The 26936-nt window shown below is 37.5% G+C and overlaps 1 protein-coding gene across 2 annotated transcripts in view; it reads right to left on the reverse strand.

Moving 5' to 3' along the window:
* Window positions 1-509: 509 nt before the first annotated feature.
* The window catches only part of LOC144997049 (DUF21 domain-containing protein At4g14240-like), a 44784-nt gene continuing 18357 nt past the window's right edge, over window positions 510-26936 (reverse strand). The window contains exons 1-13 of one of the 2 annotated variants that reach the window (XM_078956864.1): window positions 4458-4878; window positions 3840-3916; window positions 3640-3723; window positions 3412-3525; window positions 3066-3149; window positions 2867-2938; window positions 2539-2606; window positions 2117-2204; window positions 1759-1832; window positions 1371-1653; window positions 1195-1241; window positions 1034-1109; window positions 510-850 (exon numbers count right to left, since the gene is read on the reverse strand). In XM_078956864.1, the coding sequence (XP_078812990.1) occupies window positions 740-850; window positions 1034-1109; window positions 1195-1241; window positions 1371-1653; window positions 1759-1832; window positions 2117-2204; window positions 2539-2606; window positions 2867-2938; window positions 3066-3149; window positions 3412-3525; window positions 3640-3723; window positions 3840-3916; window positions 4458-4701 (1422 nt within the window). In that variant the 5' untranslated portion in view covers window positions 4702-4878 and the 3' untranslated portion in view covers window positions 510-739. Of the gene's footprint in view, window positions 851-1033; window positions 1110-1194; window positions 1242-1370; window positions 1654-1758; window positions 1833-2116; window positions 2205-2538; window positions 2607-2866; window positions 2939-3065; window positions 3150-3411; window positions 3526-3639; window positions 3724-3839; window positions 3917-4457; window positions 4879-26936 lie in introns of those variants that run through there. The other variant, XM_078956865.1, reaches the window with a different exon arrangement.

Consider the following 26936-nt stretch of genomic DNA (forward strand, 5'->3'; position numbering starts at 1 on the left):
TATCCAAAAAGATTGAACAAAATAGGACATATATTCTCGACCTGTTGCCTACGCAAAAACATCATTATCATAAATAAAAAAATAGCCCCACAAACCAACACATTTAGCTCACCTAGTCTTATCTCCGAAACAAACACAACCATAGAAAACAATGTAATTTTTATCCCACCCAAAAAGTTGGGACGTGGGAGTAACTAGACTAAGGGGATGTTTGGTTTAGTTTTTAAGAGGCCAAAAATTCTTTTAGGAAGAGATCAAAGCTAAAAGATGTTTGGCAAAAACTTTTAGAAGTTACTTTTGGATTTTAGATAAAAGGAAAATCAACTTTTTGGAAAAATCGGGAAAACCTGACTTTTGGCCTCTAAAAAGCTAAGCCATACACCCCCTAACTTTGCAATTTTTGTCGCATTGGTATTAGTTTTAGTTTCAGTCCAATTGCACGTCAAACGCAGTTCAACCCACCATGTCCAGTCCTACATAACAAACGAGACCATAGAAAACACAAGATCTAATAACAAGTTTTCCCTCTACTATTTCTTGGTATTAGATTTACAATATGCAGCCTTAACTTCATTACAGAAAAAAAAAAAAAAAAAAAAAAGGTGCATCCGCATCCGCATCCACAACAAATTCACAAACCTTTCTTATAATTTAACCATTAGGGGCTAATGACATATATATATATCCCTCCCACGCACACAAAAAAAGCCTTTTACAAGGCTTTGACCAATTGACCATTTTATGTCTCTTTTCGAAGAAAAGGCTCAACGAGAGCCTTTTGAAATTTTGACGAAGATGAATCATCCTCATTCGACTTCTTTGGAGTTTGCCCTTGCTTATTTTGGGCTCCCTAACAACAACAATATCACCAAATCCAAGTCAACCAAAAGCAATAATATTAACATATAAAAATGTATGCATAGCAAAAGATTAATGAAAGAAAAAAGGGCTATTTGTTGCTTAGAACCCTTATTATTATTATTTACATTTTCTAATATTTTATATTATAGAAAAAAAAAACATGATTTCTTACAGCAATAGCAGTTAATCTCCGAACTGAGGGAGCACGGGCTACAGATGAAGCAGCTGCAGCTGCTGCTACACGTATCCTGTGGAAAGTAAATATTAGTTGGTTTTTTTATTTTCATAAAAAAAAACAAAATAACATATTATAATTCTTTAAATTTAATGTACCTTTTATGCACATCAACATATTCATCAGTCTCATCTACAATCTCCTCCTGCATTGATAGAAAATTTTACCATGTATTTAAAATTTAAAAAGCAGGTAGATACTTTAAAGTTTAAAGTTTAAACCACACATGGGTATTAAGCATTCAAATTATAGGTAAAGGAAGCAAGAAAAGAACCTGAAGAAGCTCCTCGAATACATCTTCTAAAGTGATTATACCAATGACTTCACCTTCTTCAATGTCTTCAGTTAAATAAGGCACTCCATTTGTTCCAACATCTCCTTGTTTAGCAAAAGTTCGTGGTTCCACATCAATTGTTACATTATCACTCTCTTTTGGTTCTTCTTCAAGTGTAGGAGGTTTTTGGTTTTTCCCTTTAGTTTTGACTACAGCTGCCATATGACTACTTCCTTTTTGGAACTCATTCAGTATGTCATATAGTGGCATGTCAGCTGGAACCCTGTGAAAAGAAAAAAAGAATATCATGATTGATTGATTGAGGATGAGGATGAGGATGAGGATGAGGAGGGCATTTATGTCTTTTTGAGTTTAAGAAGATGCAAACCTTGGAATTCTTCTAATGGAAACTGCACTTACTGGAGTCTCTGTTTCTGCTCTTACAGTAAGAAGACTCTTCACCTACACCTCAAACAATGATAAAAATCAGGAGATGCTTTGTGTGTTATAGCAAGAAATAGCACCCTGCTTTCATTTATTTCTATAACATTATAGTTTTAGTTTTTCATTCTTATAAAAACATCTACTTTGAAAAATCTATCTGGTTGACATTGCTATAGTTTGATTGATTTTTTAAGTATAATGAAAGTAGGATGTGCTATATTATTAAATAAATCAATGAAGGTTTGTTGCTATTTTTGTTGCATTTAAATGATAATAATCAGTAAAGGAGAGTGAGAAGTTACCAATAGAAGTCCAATAACATTTCTTGGGTTTCCAGAGTAAACAGGAACTCTGCTATGACCTCTTGCAAGAATCTTTCCCATTGCTTCCCTAACATATTCAAAACAAAAGGAAATCAATAATCCATGTGAACTAATTTATGGGAGAATAAATACTAAATAGTCAGAAATGCGATAAAATTCCACAAAATTTATAAGCTACACAACTAGAAGACCTTTTGGTTTTCATTTAGCGATGATGGTATGAGGGCATTCATGTCTTTTGCATAGACTAGAAATCGAGAGTAGACCTCTAGCTAACATTTGGAAAGGTATTGAGAAAAAAATATGCTGCTTTTTTAGTGCAAGCTTAATAATTGTCAAAAGAAGAAAAAATTATAAGAAACAAATATAATAATGTACATGAACAAAAGTACAAAACTCACCAATCTAACTTTGAATTGACATCCAATGAAAAAGTTGACTCGATTGGTGTCATAGCCTCCTCTGCAGTCTGATCAGACAAATCAATGATTACTTTGAGAAATTCTCCATTGAAAAGAAAGTGACAATTTACATCATAAAAACAAGAAAATGAAGAAAAACAAAAACCAGAGGCATGAAAGATAACAAATTCATAATCCAGATACCTTATTGCTTACAAAACAACAATCTTACAGATAGTATATGAACAATCAAATTTTATAACTGGCAATTTAAGATCAAGAAAACACAATGTTATAATATAAACTGTAAGTTTATTTCACATGATACCTTTTCAGTTAAATCAAGTGCTCCACTGATAATTGTGGTCTCATCATGAGTCAGTTCACCTCCTTTTCCTGCCTGCAATAGACTCATGATGTTATTCATTGCATAAAAAGGATTCCAAAATAAAATTTCATCAAAAAAAAAATTTATATTGCTACATGCTTAAATGATTAGAATTAAGTATTAAGTATTAAGTATTAACCTCTTGGCCATGGATTGAAACAAGGGCTTTCAACTGAGCTCTTCTAAATAAAGCATCATTATGTCCCAAAACCAAATCAAGCATCTTGAATCACAAAAAAGTTTAAAACATAAGCTCCAACATTTTAATAAAAACTAGAATGTATATATACATAAGATAGCAACATACTTCCATATTTGGCTTATTATAGCATCCTACTTTTGTTTCTCTGTATTACAACATTGTACTACTAATTTGATTCTTATCAAAGTACAATGTATTAATAGGAAAAACAAAAGTAGGATGCTATAATGAACATGTGAATGAAAGTACATTGCTATTTCTTGCCTTTAATCCTAAAATTTACCTTGCCTATAGGGTAAGCAATTGGATAACAAACTATCATCAAAACACGCACAAGCCAGATAAAACTAGAACCTATAGCAAGTCCATATCTAGTACACACTGCTTGTGGAATCACCTGTAATGGAAAATAAATGGTAAAAAAAGCTATATACATATTCATGATTCATGATTCATGAAGAAGAAAAACAAAGAAGAAAAAAGAATCCAAAATCTGATTTTTCTAAGTTACCTCTCCAAAAAACAGGACAAAAGTTACAGAAAGAACTATTGCAACAACTTGATTGAATATCTTGTCTAAGTATATTGGAAGGGCCTGCAGATTTGCAATAGAACAAACCATGTAAATTATAAAATTAACCTACCACATCTTTTGAGAAAAAAAGGTTGATCTAATTCTATAAAAACCATTTAAAATCTTTAATATATTACCTCCATGGCAGCTGCATTGCATAAAAGCAATGTTACAAGAAGTTGGTGCTGTTTCTGAACCACTGGAAATATGACAGCTGGAGAAGAAGATAATGTTGCATAAAACCAATATGAGAAGTCAATGAATACCATTGCCATGTATAGAAACAGTTTCTACAGCTTTTGAGCACTCTAAAAAAGATCATAAATGCTGATATAAAAAAGGAAATAGTTTTAATAAAGTGAAAAGGTAATACTTGATCTAAAAAAAGGTTTGTTCCACTAGAAATCATTGACATCATGTTAAATACATAGAAGCTCAGTTCCAAAATCACAGAGTTCTAATTAAAAAAGGTCAGATGCCTCGAATCATAAAGGTAAACAAAAAGCTAATTTACAATTATTTCAACAGAATCATAGCTAATGTGATCCATATGGAGATTAGTCCTACTCAAAACGTTCTTGTACAAGTTAAATTGAATCCGTGTACAAATTGGGTCCCGAAATTGAGTCGTAAAGTCGGGAAAAAAAAAACATCAAAAAACTGGAAGAAGGAAACCATAAATTCACAATAGGCATCAATTACGTTAAATAGATGGAGAAATTGAAGAATTAAGTACGAATTAATGAATCGAAAACCTGCTTGTTTTTTCTCAACAGGAGTGCCGCTACGCTGGAGGATTTCGAGCTCGACGAGACCAAGAGACATCAATCCTAAGGTAAGTCCGGACATGATGCCGGCAAAGATGACTAGAAAACACGAGATGCCAACGTAAACGTAGAACATCGCCGATCCGAATTCAATCTCTGCTCCTAACATCGAATTGCTACTGGGACTCGTCACCATTCGTATCAACTGTACTGCGTTTATGGCATGCATCATTTCTGGATTGAATCTATGACCACAGGTTGTTCACTCTCTGTGATTCCCTTATCAATTATGAAGTTACGGGATATGGTGTTGGGAATAAGGTACAAGAATCAATGGCGACTTGCTGATTCTCTCGCTCTCTATATTCAACAACCCTTTGTAGGGAAATATTCTGTGCAAGTTAAGAATCAGATCCGAGGCAGCCTGATTGATCTGTTTAGAATTATACCGTTTAACAGTTTCATTGTGGTAAAATTTTCTAAGCAAGTTTTTTACCTCTTGTTTGGTAAGGGCACTTTGGTGTGGTGTAAAAACCGAAGCTGAAACCGAAAAAACAGTATAACAAAAATCGAAAAATCGAAACCGAAATAAAAACTGACGATGTGGTTTTGTGTTTTGTAAAAAATCAAAAATGTTCGGTGCGGTGAGGTTTCTAGTCTTGAAAAAACCGTAAAAACAAAACCACACTGTATGTATATATATATATATATATATATATATATATATATATATATATATATATATATATATATATATATATTAGATTCATGTGAGACGGTCTAATTTTGTGAGACCGTGAGACGTATTTTTTTTATTTTTTTTTAATTTTTTTTAGTTAATTCAAATTCCGAAAATAATATTTAAAAAAAGAATTTTTTTGATTTTTCCATCTATTTTGCATTTTAAAATTATTTTGAGAATATGTACAGTGTAATATTCTATTTAGAATATTTCACATATTTTTCATAAAAAATAGGATTTTTTTTATTTTTTTTAGTTAATTCAAGTTCCGAAAATAATATTTAAAAAAAGAATTTTTAGATTTTTCCATTTATTTTTCCTTTTAAAATTATTTTTTAGAATATGTCAGTGTAATATTCTATTTAAAATATTTTACGTATTTTTTAAAAAAAAAACTGCATTTTTTTTATTTTTTTTTATTTTTTTCAATTTTTTTTAGCTAATTCAAGTTCCGAAAATAATATTTAAAAAAAGAATTTTTGGATTTTTCCATTTATTTTGCATTTTAAAATTATTTTTAGATTTGGTCTCACGGTCTCACAAAATTAGAATGGCTTAAAATGAACCTGAACGTATATATATATATATATATATATATATATATATATATATATATATATATATATATATATATATATATATATATATATATATATATATTTGTAAGAACAAATGACTTGTGACAACTAAAATTTCTATAAATATAAATATTTTTCTTATTAGATAATGATTGTATATTTTTAAGCATATATTTATTGATATTTATAAGAATAAATAATGTTATGACATCTTTTAACATTTAAATATGAAGTACTATCGATCATAGTATAATTCTTATGAATATATTAATTGATATTATGTCATGTAAAGGTGAAACAAATATTATATTTAATTTGTATTATTTTCAAGTATTAAAAGCTTGTTGGATGAATGATTATGTCATTTGATTTCAAACCAAAATGTAGTGGTATCATAAAAACTGAACCGCAAAAAAACAAAAGGTAAAAAAAATGACAAAAAACCGCATAAAAACCGAATTATACGGTTTCTAAACTTCAAAAAACTGAAGTTGCGGTTTTCGGTTTGGTTTTGAGTAAAAACCGCACCAAACCGCACCCCTAGCTGTGGTTAATCTTTTTTTTATATGTTACGATAATTTATTTTTTATTAATATGAATTTGAAAAATATTTATTAGATAGTCACAAAAATGATGAGCATAAATATGACTATCTACGTAAGTTTATCTCTTTATAATCAAAATTTAAGCCATTTGTAAAAATGTCACCACGTCCTACTTTGGAACTGTTCCATACTAAATTTATATTACAACAAAAGTATTTTCCTTAGACAGACAGACAAAAAAAAAGATTTACTTATGTAAATCATATAAAAAAGATACGAATGTTGTTCAAGATAAATAATTACACATATATCTAATCTTTCATCTTTTCCCTATATAATATAACTAATTTATTTATTTTATCTTTCACTCTTGATTCTTGATTCTTTATCATAATATGAATTTCAAATATTATTAATATTCATTAGTGGTCATTTTATCATATAAACATATTTTTATTTACAAGTTTCAAATGACACTATTATTTGATTTCAGCTTTTAGATGTATTGAAACTTAAAAGTTATTATAAAAATTAGTTAAACACTTAAAAAGTGATTAAGTTTGCATGTTCATAGTGTGTCATTGTCCATAGTCCAATGTTTAATGATACATGTAAATTTCTTTCGAATACATCAAACTAAGTCTCTAATACCAACTTGTAACGTCTCAAATTTCAAACTAGTTTTTCAAGAAAAATAGATTAAACGTTTAAAACCCTTTTCCTGAAAACATAAGGTATCATTCAACTGTTTGAAAACCATAAGATTAAAGAGAGTTTGTCACAACTAGAAAAATTAGGGTCAAACCAAGTCTAAAGGGTCCTGTGTACAAATGTATCCACAATGTAAGATGTAACCTTATTGCAATAAAACATTTGAAAGCCATATGGGCATTAATTTTATAAGTTGTCATATATATATATATATATATATATATATATATATATATATATATATATATATATATATATATATGTGTGTGTGTGTGTGTGTGTGTGTGTGTATGTGAATAGGATCAAATGAGAACACCTAAAAAGTTGAGAACGCGAGAACACATCTGGCTCATCTAAATATTCAAATCTAAGGCTATTATCAAACGGGTCATTTATGTTAATTCTAAAACTATTGGTAGTAAAGTGTAACTTTAAAAATGGCATAAGGGTATAACAGTAATTGAAACTTTTGGTTAATCCTATAATTTCTCATTCCCACTCTTATTTCCATTGTCGTATCCCCTCTTTCTCCCCCCCCCCCCCCCTTCTCTCTCACTCACTCTCTCTCTCTCTCTCTCTCTCTCTCTCTCTCTCTCTCTCTACCTAGGGTTGAATCAGTTGACTGCCTCCATCATTTAAACACCAAGATATATTCATCTCTTACCCTACCTCCATCGCAGCTTCGATATTCATAGCCCTAATGTAACAGCCTAACTTTTACATCCAAAAAATTTCAATTTTAAAATCAATACTTTGAAAAGCATTTGTAAATAAACATTGTCTGATCAAGACATTCCACAATCATATATCATGTTTGAAAAACCAACTACGAAAATCAACTGCATATCAGAGTACAAATCCCAGAACAATCTCGTAATGCGGAAAATAGTGCATGTGTATGATGTACCGCTACCACGCCAGCTCCTTCCCCTTTGAAGAAGAGGTACATGAAACCAAACTGAAAACTGTAAGCACAAAGCTTAGTGAGTTCCCCCAACATACCACATACCATACAATCATGTAACATACAACACAATCATATAACATACCATACTTATCAGCATTTCTGGGGTGCCCGACCTACCCGGTACGACTATTCTGAGGTCCCGACCTACCCGTGCGGCCATTCTGGGGTGCCGACCACCCTTCGGTCCTAACAACCGAACCTCAAGGACTATTTCACCCCTACCACTACGACTATCACATATCAATACATAACATACTATCAGACATATCTGGGGTGTTTGACTACCCTTCGGTCCTAACAACCGTACTCGGGGACTGTTCCCCTCCTACTACCCCTAACACATATCTCAGAACACGCTAGCATATATTCATGACATCACATACTGTCAGACGTATCTGGGGTGTCTGACTACCCTTCGGTCCTAACAACCGAACTCTACTACTATAATACCTCAAGCTAGCATATAACATATCAGGTAGTAGCCAACCTTGATGATATCACAAAGACAATCATCTAACACACAGCTCCTATTGGTGGGCCGGCATTGTGGCCGTAGACCCACCGCTATTAGAAGGTAACTCACCTCGAAGTAGCTACTGATCTGTGCAGGAACTGTCTGTCTGTTGCTGCTGCTCCGGAAATCCTCCGGCTGCAATTCCCACGAAACACTCAATCAAACACTGCTAACTGTCCTTAGGGTAAAATGACCATTTTACCCCTAACCAAGTTAAAAGTTAAAGTCAAGGTCAACTTCCAGTTGACCCGACTCGCCGAGTTGGCTCACCAACTCGTCGAGTCCCTGTTCATTCGGTTGTCCTCACTCCTGACCCTACTCGTCGAGTTAGGCATTGACTCGATGAGTTCTCCTTCCATACAGATATCCAATAGTCCTTCATTCGACTCGTTGAGTTGTATGAACAACTCGTCGAGTTCATCTTCATCCGATGAACACTCTGGTCTATGACCCGCCGAGTTTTATGAACAACTCGTCGAGTCTGTTCTTGAGGCAAGAAGATTGCCTTAGACTCGCCGAGTCAGGGCATTGACTCGTCGAGTACCTCCATTACTGAGTCTGGCTTCCGACTCACTAAGTCCGCTTATAGCTCACTGATCCCACTCAGCATAACTCAAAAAGGGGGAAATCGGGGACTCGCGACTCGACTTGCCAAGTCCGAAGAACGACTCACCGAGTCGCATGCATGCAATCACTATATACTCGATTCAGCTTGAACCCAGTGCATTCCATCTATAGATCTGGGTTCTTAGGGCTCGATTAACACGTAAAGTTTCCAACTTTATGCGTAGATAAACACCAATGACAAATTTAAGGCTCAAAACACACTAAAAGAGTAGATCTAGGGCCTTCATGCAATATGGCCCTATAAAGGCAGTAGATTTGGGCTCTTGAAGCTCAAACCTAGCTAGATTCAAAGGCCATTCCACTCAATATGATCTCAATATTACAATCAAGCTAGGAAATGGGTAAAGATGGCTTAAATGGGGCTTTCTAAAAGGAAATCATCATGGCAACAGGAAAGATCCGAAATATACCTTAACGGACTCTAGATTGAGCTGTAGATCCTTGCTCTTCTCCTTCTCCTTGGTCCTTCCTTCCTTCTGTAACACCCCCAGATTCAAGTACATTTATTCCACCCTTATTCTTTGTCAATTGGTCATGATTGGTCCTTGAGTGGAAGAAGCCTTGCAAGTGAGTACATTGGGCGTACCAAAGGGGCACGTTGTGTGTACTCGTGCGCTTATTTTAGATACGGAGTCGCTATGGTACGCTGGGCGTACCAATAGTTACGTCGGGCGTACCCGGCCCAGATGCAAAACCCTAATAAGACTTGTGCACTATTTAAAGGATGCTAAGGCTCATTTCTTAGCCTCCATATCAGTGAGTAAAACCCTAAGAGAGAGCCTTCCATCGTCCTTAGTGAGTGTGTGTGTGTGTTCTTGGAGCTAATAGTGCCTTGGTGTGTTAGTAAAAAAGGAAGAAAGGAGCTTGTGGAGACTAAAAGCTTGAAGTGCAAGTTTGGATCTGAGATCTATAGAGAAAGGAGCTGCATTTAGAGGTATAAAGTTCAAAACTTTCCTCTTCTTTTTGTTTGTTGTTGCATGTGCCATTTTTAGGGTTAAAAACCCCAAAGGTGGAGACTTGATGAGTGTAAGGTGCTCCATGGTCTGAGATCTGTCCCTTTTCAGTAGTATTTGTGGTCTAGATCCATAAAGTTCCCATCTTGGTCGTTGATAGGAGGTCATGCTTGAGTATTATGCCTTCTAGGGTTAGAGAATGGAATATTTTGGGTGCTAGTGACTTATTCGGCCATGCAAAGGCTTAAAGTCATCGTCTTTATGGTTTAAGAGGCTTAGAAATGGTCAGATCTGAAAGTTGGACATGGGTCTTAACTGTTTAAGACCTCAAGAGCTGAAGGACTGAAACTGGGTATTACACCAGGCGTAATTCCAGTACGTGCACCGTATGGGGTGGCACACCCCGATTCTCTGAAGGTATCGGTTACGCCCAACGTACATATTGTTGGGTTATGAGCATTCTAACACTCCTAAGTGTACATGCAACCCTAAATACCTTGGATCTATGTTTTCTCTATTATACATGCAAATATGAACATCCAAGGTATTATCCTAATCTAGCATACAAAACTATCAATATAACAAGATAGAATACATACCTCTTTGATGTAGAATGTCTTCATGAAGCTTGAGTGCCTAGTGCCCCAAGTGTGACACCTCAAATGGTTCACACAACACCATAAACACTTGGAATAACTTAGAGAGAATTCTACACTTCATGAAATCGGCTAGCCTTTCTAGAATAATCTAGTGGCCGATTTTCCTCAAGAATAAGATGCTTATATAGTTATACAATTAGGGTAAACTCTAATTTTCATGACTTTCCATTTCCTTGGATCCATGGGTTCAAATACACCATGGAGCATCATATGGGTTTTGGCCCAACTAGATAATCCATGGAGCATTAGCCCACTATATAAGTATGGATGATTTACACAATCAACCCATATATTTAATTAGTCTTCTTTTGATCACTTAATTAATCCTAGATTAATTCTTGATCAATACTAATTAAATAATCTTATTATTCTTATTATTAATATACTAGAACTTATAATATATTAATAACCATAAGTGTCTTATTTCTCTCATTATAGTCTATCCAAGTGCATGATGCCATGCAACCCAAATAGACCATGCCGGGTCGGGTCAAGTCTTACCAATTATAGTTATTGACTTAGACATTAATCCAACAGTCTCCCACTTGGATAAATCTAAAACTATTATTGCGTATGACTTCAGGAACCAACTGGCAATCGTAGCTCTCAAAAGCTTCTGTCGAACTCTGACCTTGTCGATGAACTCTGACCTTTGTCGATGACTTGTCCATTAGATAAGGGATCATATATTCCTCTATTCTAGATATCATATGGACTGAGACATGGATTATAATCATTCTCTCTGTCCATTTGTTGATTTCCGATTTCCGATTTATGACGACTGACTAATTGAACAAATCAAATCAGTCCTGGCCCGGCCGAGCACTTCCATTTGTCATCATCAAATCATCGAGGGGCCCACAGATATCGCTTTTATCCCGAAGGTAAAAGGAATGGATAAACTTCGACTCATATGGCTTGTTCTACTACTTGTTGAATCATACACAAAGGCATGTTTTATAGCACCGAGTTACCAAATGTGGTTTCGTGCAATCAATGTACAAGCAACTCATAGTAACAACTCATATCTCTATGTTTGAAGAATATAAGATATTATCGTCTCATGATCACTCGTGATAAAATCGATGAAGTGATTCCAATGAGCGCGGGTTGAATCCAATACTCAAAACTTATGAGCACTCATGAGTGTTGTAGCCATTTGTCCAACACCTTAGACCTCTACAAGCCAACCCATGACAGTCTTAATTCATATCTACTTCCAACATATGACCGACTGTGGATGGTTTGAATAACTTAGTTATTCCGGAAGAATAACCTAGTTTATCTGGGAAGTCAAAACATGCAAAGTGAAACACAATAATAATTGAATCCAATATGGTATCAAAACCTATGAACATAAATAAAACACCTTTTATTTATCACCATATGATTACACATTATTCATTGTATACTGTTTTAGCTATCAACTTTATTCTTGAATTTAAAAACAATAGTTGTCCCATGCTCCAAGCATGTACACTATGTTTTCTAAACACTAGTCATGCCATACACCAAGTATGCATACTATGTTTGTCTATGATCTTTACTTTGTGAACTAGATCAATTGAACATAACTTCAATATGATTCTCTTTTCACACTCCCAAATCCTTACTGCAAATGCAAGAATTCCAAATTCATGTCACTTACTGAAATCTGTTAGATTCTAAACTTATATGCATTGATCCTCTCGTAATGATTATGCACAAAGTCAGAAAGACTTGACAACAATCATTACAGAGCATTCCAAAGGAGATCAACTCCTTGGAAACATCCTTCTTGCATTAAGTTTCCTTAATCTTACACAGATTGAAAATTCTAACTTTGAAACATTTCCAGATTCCATTTTGACTATCACTTCTGAACAAGAGTTGCCTCCTTACAGATTAGGTCAATATGGTCCTTCCAGAATTATCACTATACTTCCAATTGTCCTTGAGAAACCAATCTTTGGTAAACCTTAGATTGTCCTCGACAATTGTTTAATCCTTTTAGTCATATCCAGTTCTAAACCTTTTCCCTTCTTAATTCCCCAGGCATTTGGAAACTTTTAGAAGGGATGAATATAGCACATGTAATCGATCCTATATCCGAAGCATATGGGACACGATTCATGATGTCTCACATAAAGACTAAACCAGTCTTTTGCTATAACATTTCCATTTCTATTTGCCAAGTTCTCATAATTCAGATTATGAAAAGGGATGCCGTAATCATAATCGAATTTTAGAACGCAAATAATCGACCCATATACAGAATTTCCTTATGTTGAGCCATTCCAACATGAAATTCATATATACCCTTGACTAAATGATTAAAACCTCACGATCTAAGCTTATAGATTTGAGATGAAGTATAATTTCCTCTCCCTTAATTATAGCAAAACAACTTTTTCTAATTGAAACCTTTTGTTTTCTATAATTAACATTGCTAACTTGCAATACTTATCATAATTATCATGCTCCCACTAACATGATGATTATTAGCATAACACTTATGCTCCTACTAGCTTTGACATGTACTCAGAAAGCTCGACTTCTAGAAATCAATACTTTATTGACTTTCTTACCAAAGTTCAGATTTCTGATACTAGATTGTTTTGATAAGACTTTATCAAAATCATACACCTTCCCTTAGATAGCACACTTGTGTGTCTAAACAATTATGAAGAGGGATGCCGTAATCATAATGCTTAGATCTTTTTGCCACTTCTCACAAGTCCAGGTTAGTGTGAAGGTAAACCACACACGCTCCACTAACGACTTTGAGAATGCAAATATCACAATTGCTATCTAACTAAAAACTACTTAGTGAAAGTGTTTCCTCACCATCATTTTTCATGAATCGGAGAGAAACCTTATGACACTTAGATTTAATGGTGTATGTGTTCTTATCCATGTGAATTGTCAAAACCATAGTCACAAGACAAGGATAATGAAAAATCCAAACTCATATGGACTGAACTCAATCTTAACTTCTTGCCACCTGGCAGCTCAAGGGTCTGCCATTGCTTCCAAGTTGTTGTGCAACCAATTGAGAACTCTAAGAACTCAACTTTAACTGGAATAGGCACAGACTATGTCAACACGATAGGTTATAAACCTCAAGTCGTGTGCGAGTGAAGAACTTTAGGTTTTATTCTTGATTAGTTCTTGAGACTTTCAAGACCTTTAAGACTCCCACTGTCCTCTTGACCTATAAGACTCCCTTGTCAAACATCCAAGAGATAGTGCGGATTCTAATCAAGACAAACACTTCACACAATTGGCCTAAGTTGGTCTTTGTTTTATCCAAAACATCACAACTTACCAATTTCAAATGTACAAGAGTAGGAAACTTTTACTCTTACATTTGATAAGTGTTTTTAAACCTTCTTTAAGACATGTCACTCAAATTACAATCTTGGAGTATGACTCTAAGACTTGTATTGGAATGAAGTACGACTCATCTTCTTGATTTAACCATTTCAACAATTCAAGATCCCTTCTTCTTAGTCATAAGAATGCACTAAGACTTCCTTAGAGAACTAATTTTGATATGGTTTCTTAATCATTAAGATGATCACAAAAACTGATACTAAAGTACTCTCCCATCTTTTCAGATTTGAGAAACTTTTATCCTTCTGCCTAATTTGATTCTTCTTATTCGCTCTGCCTTACATTGGAACCTTTTCCAATGTCTCAGAATTACACTTAAGCTTGTAAGTATAACCATATCTACTGAACTTTAGTAAATTATGACGAATAATCTTATTGATCTTTTGTGGTGGACTTAATCAGTGCATATGACTATGTACTCGATCCCTTAGTCCATTACTTGACTCACACATCCATGTGACCAAGTAATTAGTCTTAATTCTTCCAATACTTGAAAGTTCTCATTCATCATGCTATACACCTTGCATGATTCCAAGTTCCGGTCCAATTGAGACTTGGATGATGAGAAACTTTCCTTATTTGGCAAATTTAGACATTACCACAAATGAAAGAGTCAATTTCATATTTCCACTCTTGCTATTAATGGAATCATATAAGCAACAATTTTTCCTCAAATGCCATTGTAAGGATATTTTAAAATAAATAAAATCAAAAAATTTTCTTTTATTTTAAAACTATGCGGAAAAAATTATCCTTGCAATCCATATGAAAACTTGTTGTTATCTATTCCTAAGCAATACCTCATAACTCCGAAGAAGTAGCTCAAGAATCCGATCTTCAAACTACGCGATAGAAATCCATCTATGCGATCAGATTCAGCATATTCTTTCTTTAAGTTCCTTCACTTTTCCTTTGATTCTTAAAACATTACCATGTGAGCCAGTCACATCATGTATCAGGAATCTGAAAATAGAAACTTAACAGAGTTAGATAGTGGACTTTACCTGAAGTAGAGTCAAACTTATTGACTTTAACATCCTTAGGTAAATTTGGCAGCTTCACAACTAATGACCCTTCCTTTGGCAATATAAACATATGGACCCTTTGATAATGGTACACGGGACTATCACAGACTTAGCTTTTCTCTTTACCATTTGTTCAACCGAGTTGACTATGGTCAACCCCTTTCCTTGGGAGGATAATGCTTTTTCTATACTTCCAGTGTCACAATTGTCAATGTCCATAAAGTTTCAGGAAGTTGATCTTAGCAAATAGATAGGATCATTAAGGGTCTTGTCATAGTCTGTTTCATAGGTGTTCCAAAAGAACTCACTATGTGACTTAGAAAGTAGTTGAACCACCAACTTTCTCAAGACTTTGACACCCAACTCTCCCGGCTTGTCAATATGTGACTACATCTCCAAGATGTGACCACACATAGACCTTGCCTTGCCAATAGGTCTTGAGTGACCTTAAACATTTCAAGAACTTGTGGGTTAGGGAGAATAATTGGAGGAGGAGAAAGAAGTATTATATCCATGGGACATCATCTTCATTAGGAAAGCTTGTTTCAAGAGATTTGTGAAGATCATAAATGTCTAAACCAGACATGTTTTTGGGAGATATTCAAGATAGTTGATCTTAAAGTCCTTAATATGACACCCAATATGAAATATTAAGGCTAGGACCCAACAACCTATTTTATAACTTAGAAGAGGTATGCCGTAATCCAAGCTATAAAATATTTGAAGGTAGGTGAATGACGATTCACCAATTTCCACCAAGATAAACGAAATGTATTATTAGGTTTTAATTGAATTTGAAACTCCTAGATCTTTGAGATTCATTGAACTGTTCAATGGCATGTTTCAATCTCGAGTGTGCCCTTCAGGTTTTGTGACTGGGATGTCGAGGATCACAAAACAAGGTGTGAAGTAACCATGCAAATTACTTGGTACCCTTAAGTGTTTACCCCTTAATCGATGTGCCGGTTAACCACACACGCTCCATCGATACTATGATAAACATTAAGTCACCCTTTACCTACCTTGTTAAGTCCAAGTTAGTGTGCCGGTTAACCACACACGCTCCACTAACGACTTAGACAAAGTGTAAAGTGTAATTTCATGGATTAGCACCTTATTCACATTTTTCCTAAGTAACTAAGATTGGGAATTATTAAGAGTTTAGTTACTTAGTATTTATCATTAATACTTTTAATGAAGGGAGAATTATAGTCCTGTCAAACCCGTTCGGCTAACGACCCTCCACCAGTCAAGCAAGCGGTGGGTGAGAGTGGACACCCATTAAGTTGCCATTTTATAGGCAACAACCTTATACCCACCTTATAGTCCGGCTTCGTGAATGAGGCGTACTAGAGGTAAGACTGACTTTACTCTTATACATATATATATTATTAACTTATAATATTATAAAGTATAAGGGTTGAATTTTAACTTTTAAAATTCCAAGGACTAACTTGGAATTAAAGTATTCATAAGAGAAAACTTTACAAATTCCAAAACTTGAGGGCAAGTTTTGAAACTATTCAAAACTAATTAATTCCATAACTTATGTGTTTAAAGTAGTTTTAATCCAAAAACTCTTCAAGTTCCATAACTTATGGAAGACTTTAAACTAATAAAAGAATTAACTTTTCTTTATTTTTATAACTTATGGAATTAATTAAGGTTACACTTTTACACTTTAATGAAGTGACTCTTGAACTTCTATAACTTGAGGACAAGTTATGGAGTCATAAAATAAAATATTTAATGACACAAGACTCTTCATTTTGTAACCATTGCCAACTTTTATGAGTTTTATGAGTCTTTAATGTGACTCTTCATGTAACTTGAGGACAAGTTACACAAACACATTTTATACTCAACTCTTAGATTAAAATGGATTGAAAACAACTATTTCAATTAACTTTTCTATTAATCTAAGCAACTCATAAGAACAAGATAATTCAAATCAAACTTTTTCATGTAATTAGTGTAACCTTTAAACTAATACAAAACATGAATCTATTGACAATTATCTTTGAAACTGGATTAGCATGAACATTACCACATCAAAAACATGTTTATAAGTTCAAAAACATTTTAGGGTAATGTTCCTAGTCCATTTCTAGCCAAAAAACTCGAAAATATGATGCCTGGGGTCCAACTCGTCGAGTGCATGAACAAAACTCGGCGAGTTAGATGCATTTTGCCTTGGACTCGTCGAGTCCCTTCGTGGACTCGGCGAGTCTGCTGGGCTGACAGCATCAAAACTCGATTTTTCAGCTCCATTTGCAAGTATAACAAGAAAACAAGCCTAGGCTCTGATACCACTGTTGGGTTATGAGCATTCTAACACTCCTAAGTGTACATGCAACCCTAAATACCTTGGATCTATGTTTTCTCTATTATACATGCAAATATGAACATCCAAGGTATTATCCTAATCTAGCATACAAAACTATCAATATAACAAGATAGAATACATACCTCTTTGATGTAGAATGTCTTCATGAAGCTTGAGTGCCTAGTGCCCCAAGTGTGACACCTCAAATGGTTCACACAACACCATAAACACTTGGAATAACTTAGAGAGAATTCTACACTTCATGAAATCGGCTAGCCCTCTCTAGAATAATCTAGTGGCCGATTTTCCTCAAGAATAAGATGCTTATATAGTTATACAATTAGGGTAAACTCTAATTTTCATGACTTTCCATTTCCTTGGATCCATGGGTTCAAATACACCATGGAGCATCCATGGAGCATCATATGGGTTTTGGCCCAACTAGATAATCCATGGAGCATTAGCCCACTATATAAGTATGAATGATTTACACAATCAACTCATATATTTAATTAGTCTTCTTTTGATCACTTAATTAATCCTAGATTAATTCTTGATCAATACTAATTAAATAATCTTATTATTCTTATTATTAATATACTAGAACTTATAATATATTAATAACCATAAGTGTCTTATTTCTCTCATTATAGTCTATCCAAGTGCATGATGCCATGCAACCCAAATAGACCATGCCGGGTCGGGTCAAGCCTTACCAATTATAGTTATGGACTTAGACATTAATCCAACACATATTTAGTATGCGCAGCGTAACCCGAAGGGTTGATTTTTGTTGACTTTTAGGGTTTGGTCAACTTTAGGGTATGTGAGCCATGTGAGGGGTAAAATGGTCTTTTACCCTCATGAGAGTATTAAGAGAAAGGATAGTCTAGCCTTGGGAAATGTGTTGATCTCGAGTGTTTATTCCATATGATTAGGCGGAGGCTAGATCTTATCCCACGGAGTTCGAGATTTCCGAGATTTACAAGTCATCGAGCTACGCGAGGTTAGTCTTCTCACTATACGTTACCTAGAGTGGTATTTATGTGGATCGGAGGGTCTTATGTGCTATGTATGAGAATATGTGAATTTACGTGTTATGTGTTATTTGTATGTTATATGATTGTATAGACTGGACCGGAGGGTCCAACGATATAGACCAGATCGGAGGGTCCAACGACTCAGACCGGGCCAGAGGGCCCAACGAGCTATGACCGGACCAGAGGGTCCAACGAGCTATGGGACTGGAGGGTCCCGCTGAGACACATCGACCGGAGGGTTGTACAGTAGCCTCGAGTGGCATATGTGTTGTATGTGGTGTTTTGGGGAACTCACTAAACTTTTATGCTTACAACTGTTGTCTTTTGTGTCTCATGTACTAGCGAGGACCGAGGAAAGGTGTCGGCGTGACGCGTAAACATTAGAGAAAGGATTTCATTTTTTGCGATCTTGGGATATGTTATATTTTGATAACTATTGTTGAATACTTTTGAGAATGTTTTTACATAAATTTGGTTGTTGAGAAATGAAAAATTTGTTATGAAAATCTCATCGTTACACCTTCTCTTCTTCAAACTTCAAGGAAAAGCACACAAACACTCAAATCACAAAGGGGAGGGTTAGGGTTTATCAAAGGGTGCTCTGAGAGTGAAAGGGGCGAGCTTGGGGCGCATAAAGGGGTTTAAATAGGGTGCAAACCCTTAAAGTTAGGGTTTCATCCAGACAAGCGGACTCGCCGAGTCCAGGATATGGACTCGTCGAGTTGCCAACTCAAACGTGCTCGATATCGCGCCTCTACTCGGCATGTCAGGCCTGCAACTCGCTGAGTTCCAGCTAAAAATGCAAAAATACTTAGATTAAAATACATACCAGGAACCAAGTGCTACAAATCTCCCCCCCCCCCCCCCCCCCCTTTTTTTTAGACTTCATCCTCGAAGTCTGCCACTCGCTCCTGGAAAAGCTCGGGATAGTGTTCCCTCAACTCTTCTACTGGTTCCCAAGTCCACTTTGAACCCTTCCAGTGCTTCCATTGCACCTTTACTAGCTCCACCCTCTTGTTCCTCAGATCCTTTGACTTCCGGTCGAGGATTGCTACTGGCCGCTCAATGTAATTCAGGCTGTCATCACCCTGAATATCCTCCAAAGGCACCACCGTTGAGTCGTCCACCAGGAATTTCTGCAGCTGCGAGACGTGGAAGGTGTTGCGGATCTGACTGAGTTTGGTTGGCAGATCCAGCCGGTACGCCACCTTGCCCACCCGGGCCAGAACCCTGAAGGGTCCAATGTACCTGGGTCCCAACTTGCCCCGCTTTCTGAATCGGATGACGCCCTTCCAAGGCAACACCTTTAGGAGAACCATATCTCCGACCTGGAACTCCAGGTCTGATCGGCACTTGTCGGCATAACTTTTCTGCCGACTCTGAGCAGTCTGAAGCCTACTCCGAACCTGTTAAATCCTCTCGGTCATCTTGAGCACCACTTAGGTGCTCCCCATGACCCTCTTGCCAACTTCTCCCCAACATATCGGGGTCCTGCACCTTCTCCCATACAACATCTCGAAAGGAGGACGGTCAATGCTCATGTGGTAGATGTTGTTGTATAAGAACTCAACCAAAGGAAGATAAGTATCCCAGCTACCACCGAAGTCTAACACACATGCCCGAAACATATCTTCCAGAGTCTGGATGGTCCACTTGCTCTACCATCTGTTTTCGAGTGAAAAGCGGTGCTAAAATGCAGACGAGTACCTAGTTCGTCATGGAACTTCTTCCAAAACCTGGAAGTAAACCATACGTCTCTATCCGAAATCACAGAGACTGGCACTCCATGCCGCACCACCACCTCTCGGATGTAGATATCGGCCAACTTCTCTGCCGAGATACTCTCCTTGATCGGTATGAAGTGAGCACTCTTGGTCAACCGATCCACGATGACCCATATAGAATCCACTCCCTGTGCAGTCCTGGGAAGTTTGGTGATAAAATCCATCGTGATATCTTCCCACTTCCATAACGGGATATCCAACGGCTGCATCTTGTTGTGTGGTCTCTGATGCTCGACCTTGACCTTCCTGCAGGTCAAGCATCGCTCTACGTACCATGCCACATCCTGCTTCATGCAGTGCCACCAATAATCCATACGAAGATTCCTATACATCTTCATCGCCCTGGTATGAATGGAGAATCGGGATTTGTACACCTCCTCCAGTAGAACCTTACGCATACCCCTGTGATACGGTACCCACACCATACGGTGTAGTGTCAATAATCCTCGGCTATCATAATCGAAGGAGGAAACCTGACGCACTATACGCTCGCTCTTCCGATGTTCCTCCTTCATAGCCTCCTGCAGAGCCTCCCGTATCTGATCTAACAGTGGGGTCACCACCGTCATCCTCATACACACATCTCTGATCGGTGCCGCCTTGCGGCTAAGCGCATCGGCCACCACATTGGCCTTCCGTGGGTGATAAAGGATCTTGCAGTCATAATCCTTTACCATATCCAACCACCATCGTTGCCTCATGTTCAGATTCGGCTGGTCCATGAGGTATCTCAAACTCTTATGGTCCGTGTAAATGGTACATCGGACTCTATAGAGGTAATGCCGCCAAATCTTAAGGGCGAAGACAACCGCCCCCAGCTCTAAATCCTGCGTCAGTTAGTTCGCCTCGTGAGGCTTCAGCTGCCTCGAAGCGTAGGCGATGACATGCCCTATTTGCATCAGCACCGCGCCCAACCCTGAAATGGACGCGTCACAGTATACAACAAGATCCTCTACCCCCTCTGGCAGGGCTAAGATTGGCGCTTCGCACAATCTCTATCTCAAAGTCTCAAACGCTGCCTGCTGCCAGGGCCGGTCCATTGTTTTTTACTACCCGGGGCAAAACAAAAAATTTATGCCCTTTTATATATATATATATATATATATATATATATATATATATATATATATATATATATATATATATATATATATATATATATATAAAATAAAAAAACAATAAAAACATCTACTCTTTCATAATAATCAATATTTTAACAAAAATCATTTGCAATACTTAAAATTGTTAATACATTCAATATTTCTTGCATCATCATACTTCAGAGATACATCCTGATAAGAAACGATCTTTAGGCAGCCTCTAGAAATCAGAAATTTGATAAGGACGGATCTTTAGGTAGTAAAGTCAGAACTCAAAAATATAGCTCCTGCTTCACAATAATGAAATTAGTAGCCAAACCACCCAAATCCGATTTCAGAAACAATAGAGAAATCAAAAACAAAAAAACCAATAACCATAAGTCTCAAAGATGAAATAAGATATATAAGAAACAAATAAGATTTCTAAAAAAAGTAAATAAACACTGATTTCGATAACAAAACTTAACCATAAGTCAAACAGATGAATAAGAAGTCAAACAGATTTCAGATGAACGATTAATCTTTCAGACTATGATTAACTTTTCCTGTATAGAAGTAGAGAAGAAATCAGATGAATAAGAAGTTAAAGAGATTTTTGAAACAAACCTAAATAAACATAGATTTCAAATAATAAGCAGTGGAAATCAGATAGAGAATACATCAAATAGATAAGAAATAAATAGATTTCGAGACTAAATTTACCCAAAATGATTTTGAAACTGCAATATCCAGAATAAATATAGTTAGAGGATAAATCTGAAGCACTAAAACAGCCAGCGACCAACAAAATACAATCACGCCAACATCACTAAATCAAAAATTAAGAATTGATGCATCAGTATCACTTTTCAGAATCCCTATATCTCTAACAATGAAGAACCGATTAAACAACAATATCAACATCTGTTCTTACTTTCTATTTATTAGAGAAAGAGACAGAGACGTATTACAGGTTAATAGGATTTGATTACCTCGTGGACAACAATTTCTAGGCACCATGGGACGTTTCGTTTCTCTATGTTGCTATGTCTAGCTTTGGCGCCTCTTTTTTTCCCTAATCTCTTTCCATCAGTAAACACAAAGATATGGAGCACAAAGATATGGGCTATTTTTATTGGTCCATCCTTATATATAATATAGATACAGCTGGAACTATTTGATGCCCCAAAAACTTTGATGCCCTGGGCCTAAGCCCAAGCGGCCCATGTATTGGGCCGGCCCTGCCTGCTGCTCAGGCCCCCATCGAAAGACCACGGATTTCTTCGTCATCCGCCTCAGGGGTACGGATATCTTGGAGAAATCCTAAATGAATATCTGATAATAGCCCGCTAATCCTAGGAAACTCTGAATCTCAGATAGAGACTTTGGTAGGGGTGTTAACAGGGCGGTTCGGTTCGGATAGTAATAAAATTGTGAACCGTCATCACGGGGCGGGTACTTCATGTGTACTAACCGAAACCGAACCGAATTAGCAAAAAACCCGAACCGAACCGAACCGTATAAAGGCGGGTAACCACGGTTCGGTTCACGAGTACCCGCTAAATATAAGAATTCAAATACTATTAAAATTACAAACTTCATTCCAACGATTTCTTTCAAAAATTACTAAGTCCAAAGAATTATAAATACATAATGAAGGTCAAATAACATACATTATAATTGGTATAATAAATATAAAAATAAAAATAGAAGAAAACATAATGTAGAAGTGTAAAATTAGAATAGACGATCATGATTTTTGTTTGGGATATGGCTAAAAGTTCAATGAAAATGAATAATATATATATATATATATATATATATATATATATATATATATATATATATATATATCAAGCGGTTCGGTTCGGTTATCCGCGGATACCTAAGTATCCAAACCAAAACCGACCCGTTGATATCCGGTTTTTTCGGTTTCGGTTTTTTTATGTTTCGGTTTTTTTCGGTTTTGGATCGGCCGGTTCGGCTCGGTTTTTCGGTTTTGCGGTTTTTTTGCACACCCCTAGACTTTGGAACTTCCCATCTCATCACGGCCTCTACCTTGGCCGGGTCCACTGAGATCCCGTTCAGGTTGACGAGATGCCCCAGAAACTGCACCTCGCGCAACCAGAACTCACACTTGGAGAACTTAGCATACAAGTTCTCCCTCCTTAAGGTCTCCAGAACTTCTCGCAGATGTTCCTTGTGCTCCTCCTGCGTCTTGGAGTAAATCAAGATGTCATCGATAAACACTATCACAGACCGGTCTAACATCGGTTTACACACGCAGTTCATGAGGTCCATGAACGCGGCAGGAGCATTGGTGAGCCCAAAGGGCATCACCACAAACTCGTAATGGCCATAACGCGTCTGAAACACAGACTATTGCACATCCTCCTCCCTAACCCTCATATGATGGTATCCTGAATGCAGGTCAATCTTGGAGAACCAAGATGCTCCCTAAAGCTGGTTAAAGAGGTCATCAATCCTCAAGAGTGGGTAACGGTTCTACACCGTTACCTTGTTCAGCTCCCGATAATCTATACACATAAGATGCAACCCATCCTTCTTCTTCACAAATAGAATCGGGGATCCCCAGGGCAAACTGCTCGGTCTAATGAATCCTTTGTCTAACAGCTCCTGCAGCTGTGTATACAACTTCTGCATCTCAGGTGGAGTCAACCGATACGATGCCTTGGTTATCAGAGCCGCACCAGGGACTAGGTCGATCCTGAATTCTACTTGTCGCTCTGGAGGTAGCCCACGAAGCTCCTCTGGGAACACATCTGTGTAATCTCGCACCACTAGAACCTCGCTCACCGTCGCCTTACCCACCTCACAGGTTTCCATAACATACGTGACATATCCTACGCAACCCTGCTGAAGTTAGCGCCTAGCTCTCGCTGACGAACATATCGCTGGCCCTCGCGGAGGCCTCTCGCCCTGAACTACCAACTCTCCCCCACTTGGGGTCCTGATCTGCACCAGCTGCTGAGCACAATCTATCACCGCCCCATTGGGGCTGAGCCAATCCATGCCTATAATCACCTTGTTCCCACGAAACAGAATGGGAACCAAGTCTACCAAGTAGCGCTCCTCAAATAGCCTCAAAACGCAATCTATGAACACTATTGATGCTCGCACCGACCGATCATCGACAATCTCTACCTCTAAAGGGAAATCCAACAAGCCCGGAGACTCAGTGAAATTCTTGCTAAGTGCAAGAGAAACAAACTATCGGGTGGTACCCGAGTCAAACAACACTTGTACTAGGATACTGTTCACATGGAACAATCCTAAACGTATATACACAAAGCACATATCAACATCATAACATCATATAAATAAATTAGAAGGAAAGAATCATACCCATCACCACATCGGGTGTGGCGTGTGCCTCCTCGGTAGTCAGCTGAAATGCCCGACTCCTTACCGCTGGAGCCTCTGCCTTGCCCTTCCAGCCATCGGTAACCCGCAAGGTCGCTAGGGCCGGCGCCTTCACTGGCGCGGCTACTGTCAACTAGGGGCAATTGGCCTTCTTGTGGCCCCTCTGGTTGCAGTGGAACCACAGCAAATCTAACGTCTGTATCACAGGTGTAGGGGTGGTACAATCCCTACTAAAGTACCCTACCTTGTCGCACTTATAGCAGCCTGGTGATCCCACTCCACATGCCCCCTCATGTGGCCTGCCACATTTCCTGCAGCGGCCCGGTCCTGTCTGAACTTTCGGCCTACCATCTGATCCCTTGGGTTTCTTCCTTGAAGCCCCTCCTATTTTCCCTCCTCTGACTTCCTCTTCCGAATGTGCTCCAGATCTATCTCCCTTTCCCTGGAAATCATAGAGTCCAGGGTAGGGCAAGCCGAAAAACTAACATGCTTCCGAATGTCGGCTCGCAGCATGTCGTGGTAGTGGGTCCTCTTCATATCCTCATCTCCCTCATACTGGGGCACCAACAACACCCTCTCTCGGAACTTGGCGGTGATATCCGCCACACTCTCCATCGTTTGTCTCATGTCCAAAAACTCTCTAGCTAACTGTTGGAGCTCCACCGCAGGTGCGAACTCCGTTCTGAACCGGGTCACAAAGTCCGGCTATGTCATTGCCTCAGCTGCCGAGGCTCCCAATGAGTCACCAACAGACTCCCACCAGTCTCTAGCTCTGTCTCTCAAACACCCTGTTGCGAACCTCACCTTCGACCCCTCGGGGTAGAACCTAGTCAACTGTGCAGACTCAATGTCTGTGATCCATCGTCTGGCAGCAATGGAGTCCTTCGCCCCATGGAAATATAGCGCACCACTACCCCTGAAGTCCTTAAAGGACAATGTGCGAGATCCTGACTGACCAGATGCCAGGTCACTCCTGAACACCCTGAGGCGGTCCTCCATCAACTCAACTATCCCTTCCTTGATCGACCCGAAGATGATGAGGGCCGACTCAAGGATACCTCTGGTGATTTCTGACGCTATGAACCCGCATAGCCCCTCATTTACTGGCTCAGAACCTGATCTCGAACCCGATCCCTCTCCTAAGCTGCCAACTGCTGGCCTCGGACATAGTACCAGCATTCTGCAATACATAAATACAACCGTTAGTGATACTGATACCTCTTGAGGGATCACATCTACTACAAGTTCCCTGGTCTTATCTCGACCTTCCTCAGTTCGGGTACGGATCCTCTGCTTTCAGTAGTACGGGCCCATACTACCCTCCACATCTATCCGTACCTTCCTCAAGGACTGTCTTGACTCCACCAGATCCATTTTTCCACTGCTGATCACTGTTATCCTCATCCTAGGCTTACCCTAGGGAAAACCTCTGACTCCACCCTATCCGTCCTCAGCTGTTGAAGGCCTACTTGCAATGCCAATTAGCCATTACCTGAATACTATCACATGAGGTGAGGCTCGGATAATCCTTCGAGTAAAAGACTCGTCCCTACCACGGTTAGACTCAAACAAGAGCTGCGTAATAGGACCAATTCCAGCACTCTAAGATTATTCAACCCTGATCACATGTGATGTGACATACTCACCTAATAGCTAACTCCCATTGTTCAGAGTCCCACAAAGCACAAAGCAATCAGCATTCAAACAAAAGGGAACAACTCTCTAGCAATTATATTCTCATAACAGGAACTGTACTAGCATATAATGTTAAGCTCATACTCTCAGGCTATCCTACTACTGTCTACTCAATTCTAGCATGAAATCTGTTGGATTAGGTGTCTAAGCCCATAACTATTATTGGTATGTATTCGACCCAAGAGTAGCATGGTCCATTTGGGTTTCATATCATCAGGACAATTTGTTAGGATGGACTTTTGAGAGAAGGTTAATTATGGTTTATTAATATATTATAAGTTATAATATATTAATATGCAATCATATGTTTTAATTAGTATTGATCAAGAATTAATTTGGAATAAATTTAGTGGTCATAAAAAAGACTAATTAAATCTATGGGGACTAATTGTGATAATTAGTTATATTTATATGTGTTGGGCTTATGATCCAAGTTGGACCAATTTTATGTATGGATACATAA

The sequence above is a fragment of the Lactuca saligna genome, chromosome 5 (assembly GCF_052625555.1).
Source record: "Lactuca saligna cultivar CGN05327 chromosome 5, ASM5262555v1, whole genome shotgun sequence".
NCBI classification, from domain to species: Eukaryota; Viridiplantae; Streptophyta; class Magnoliopsida; order Asterales; family Asteraceae; genus Lactuca; species Lactuca saligna.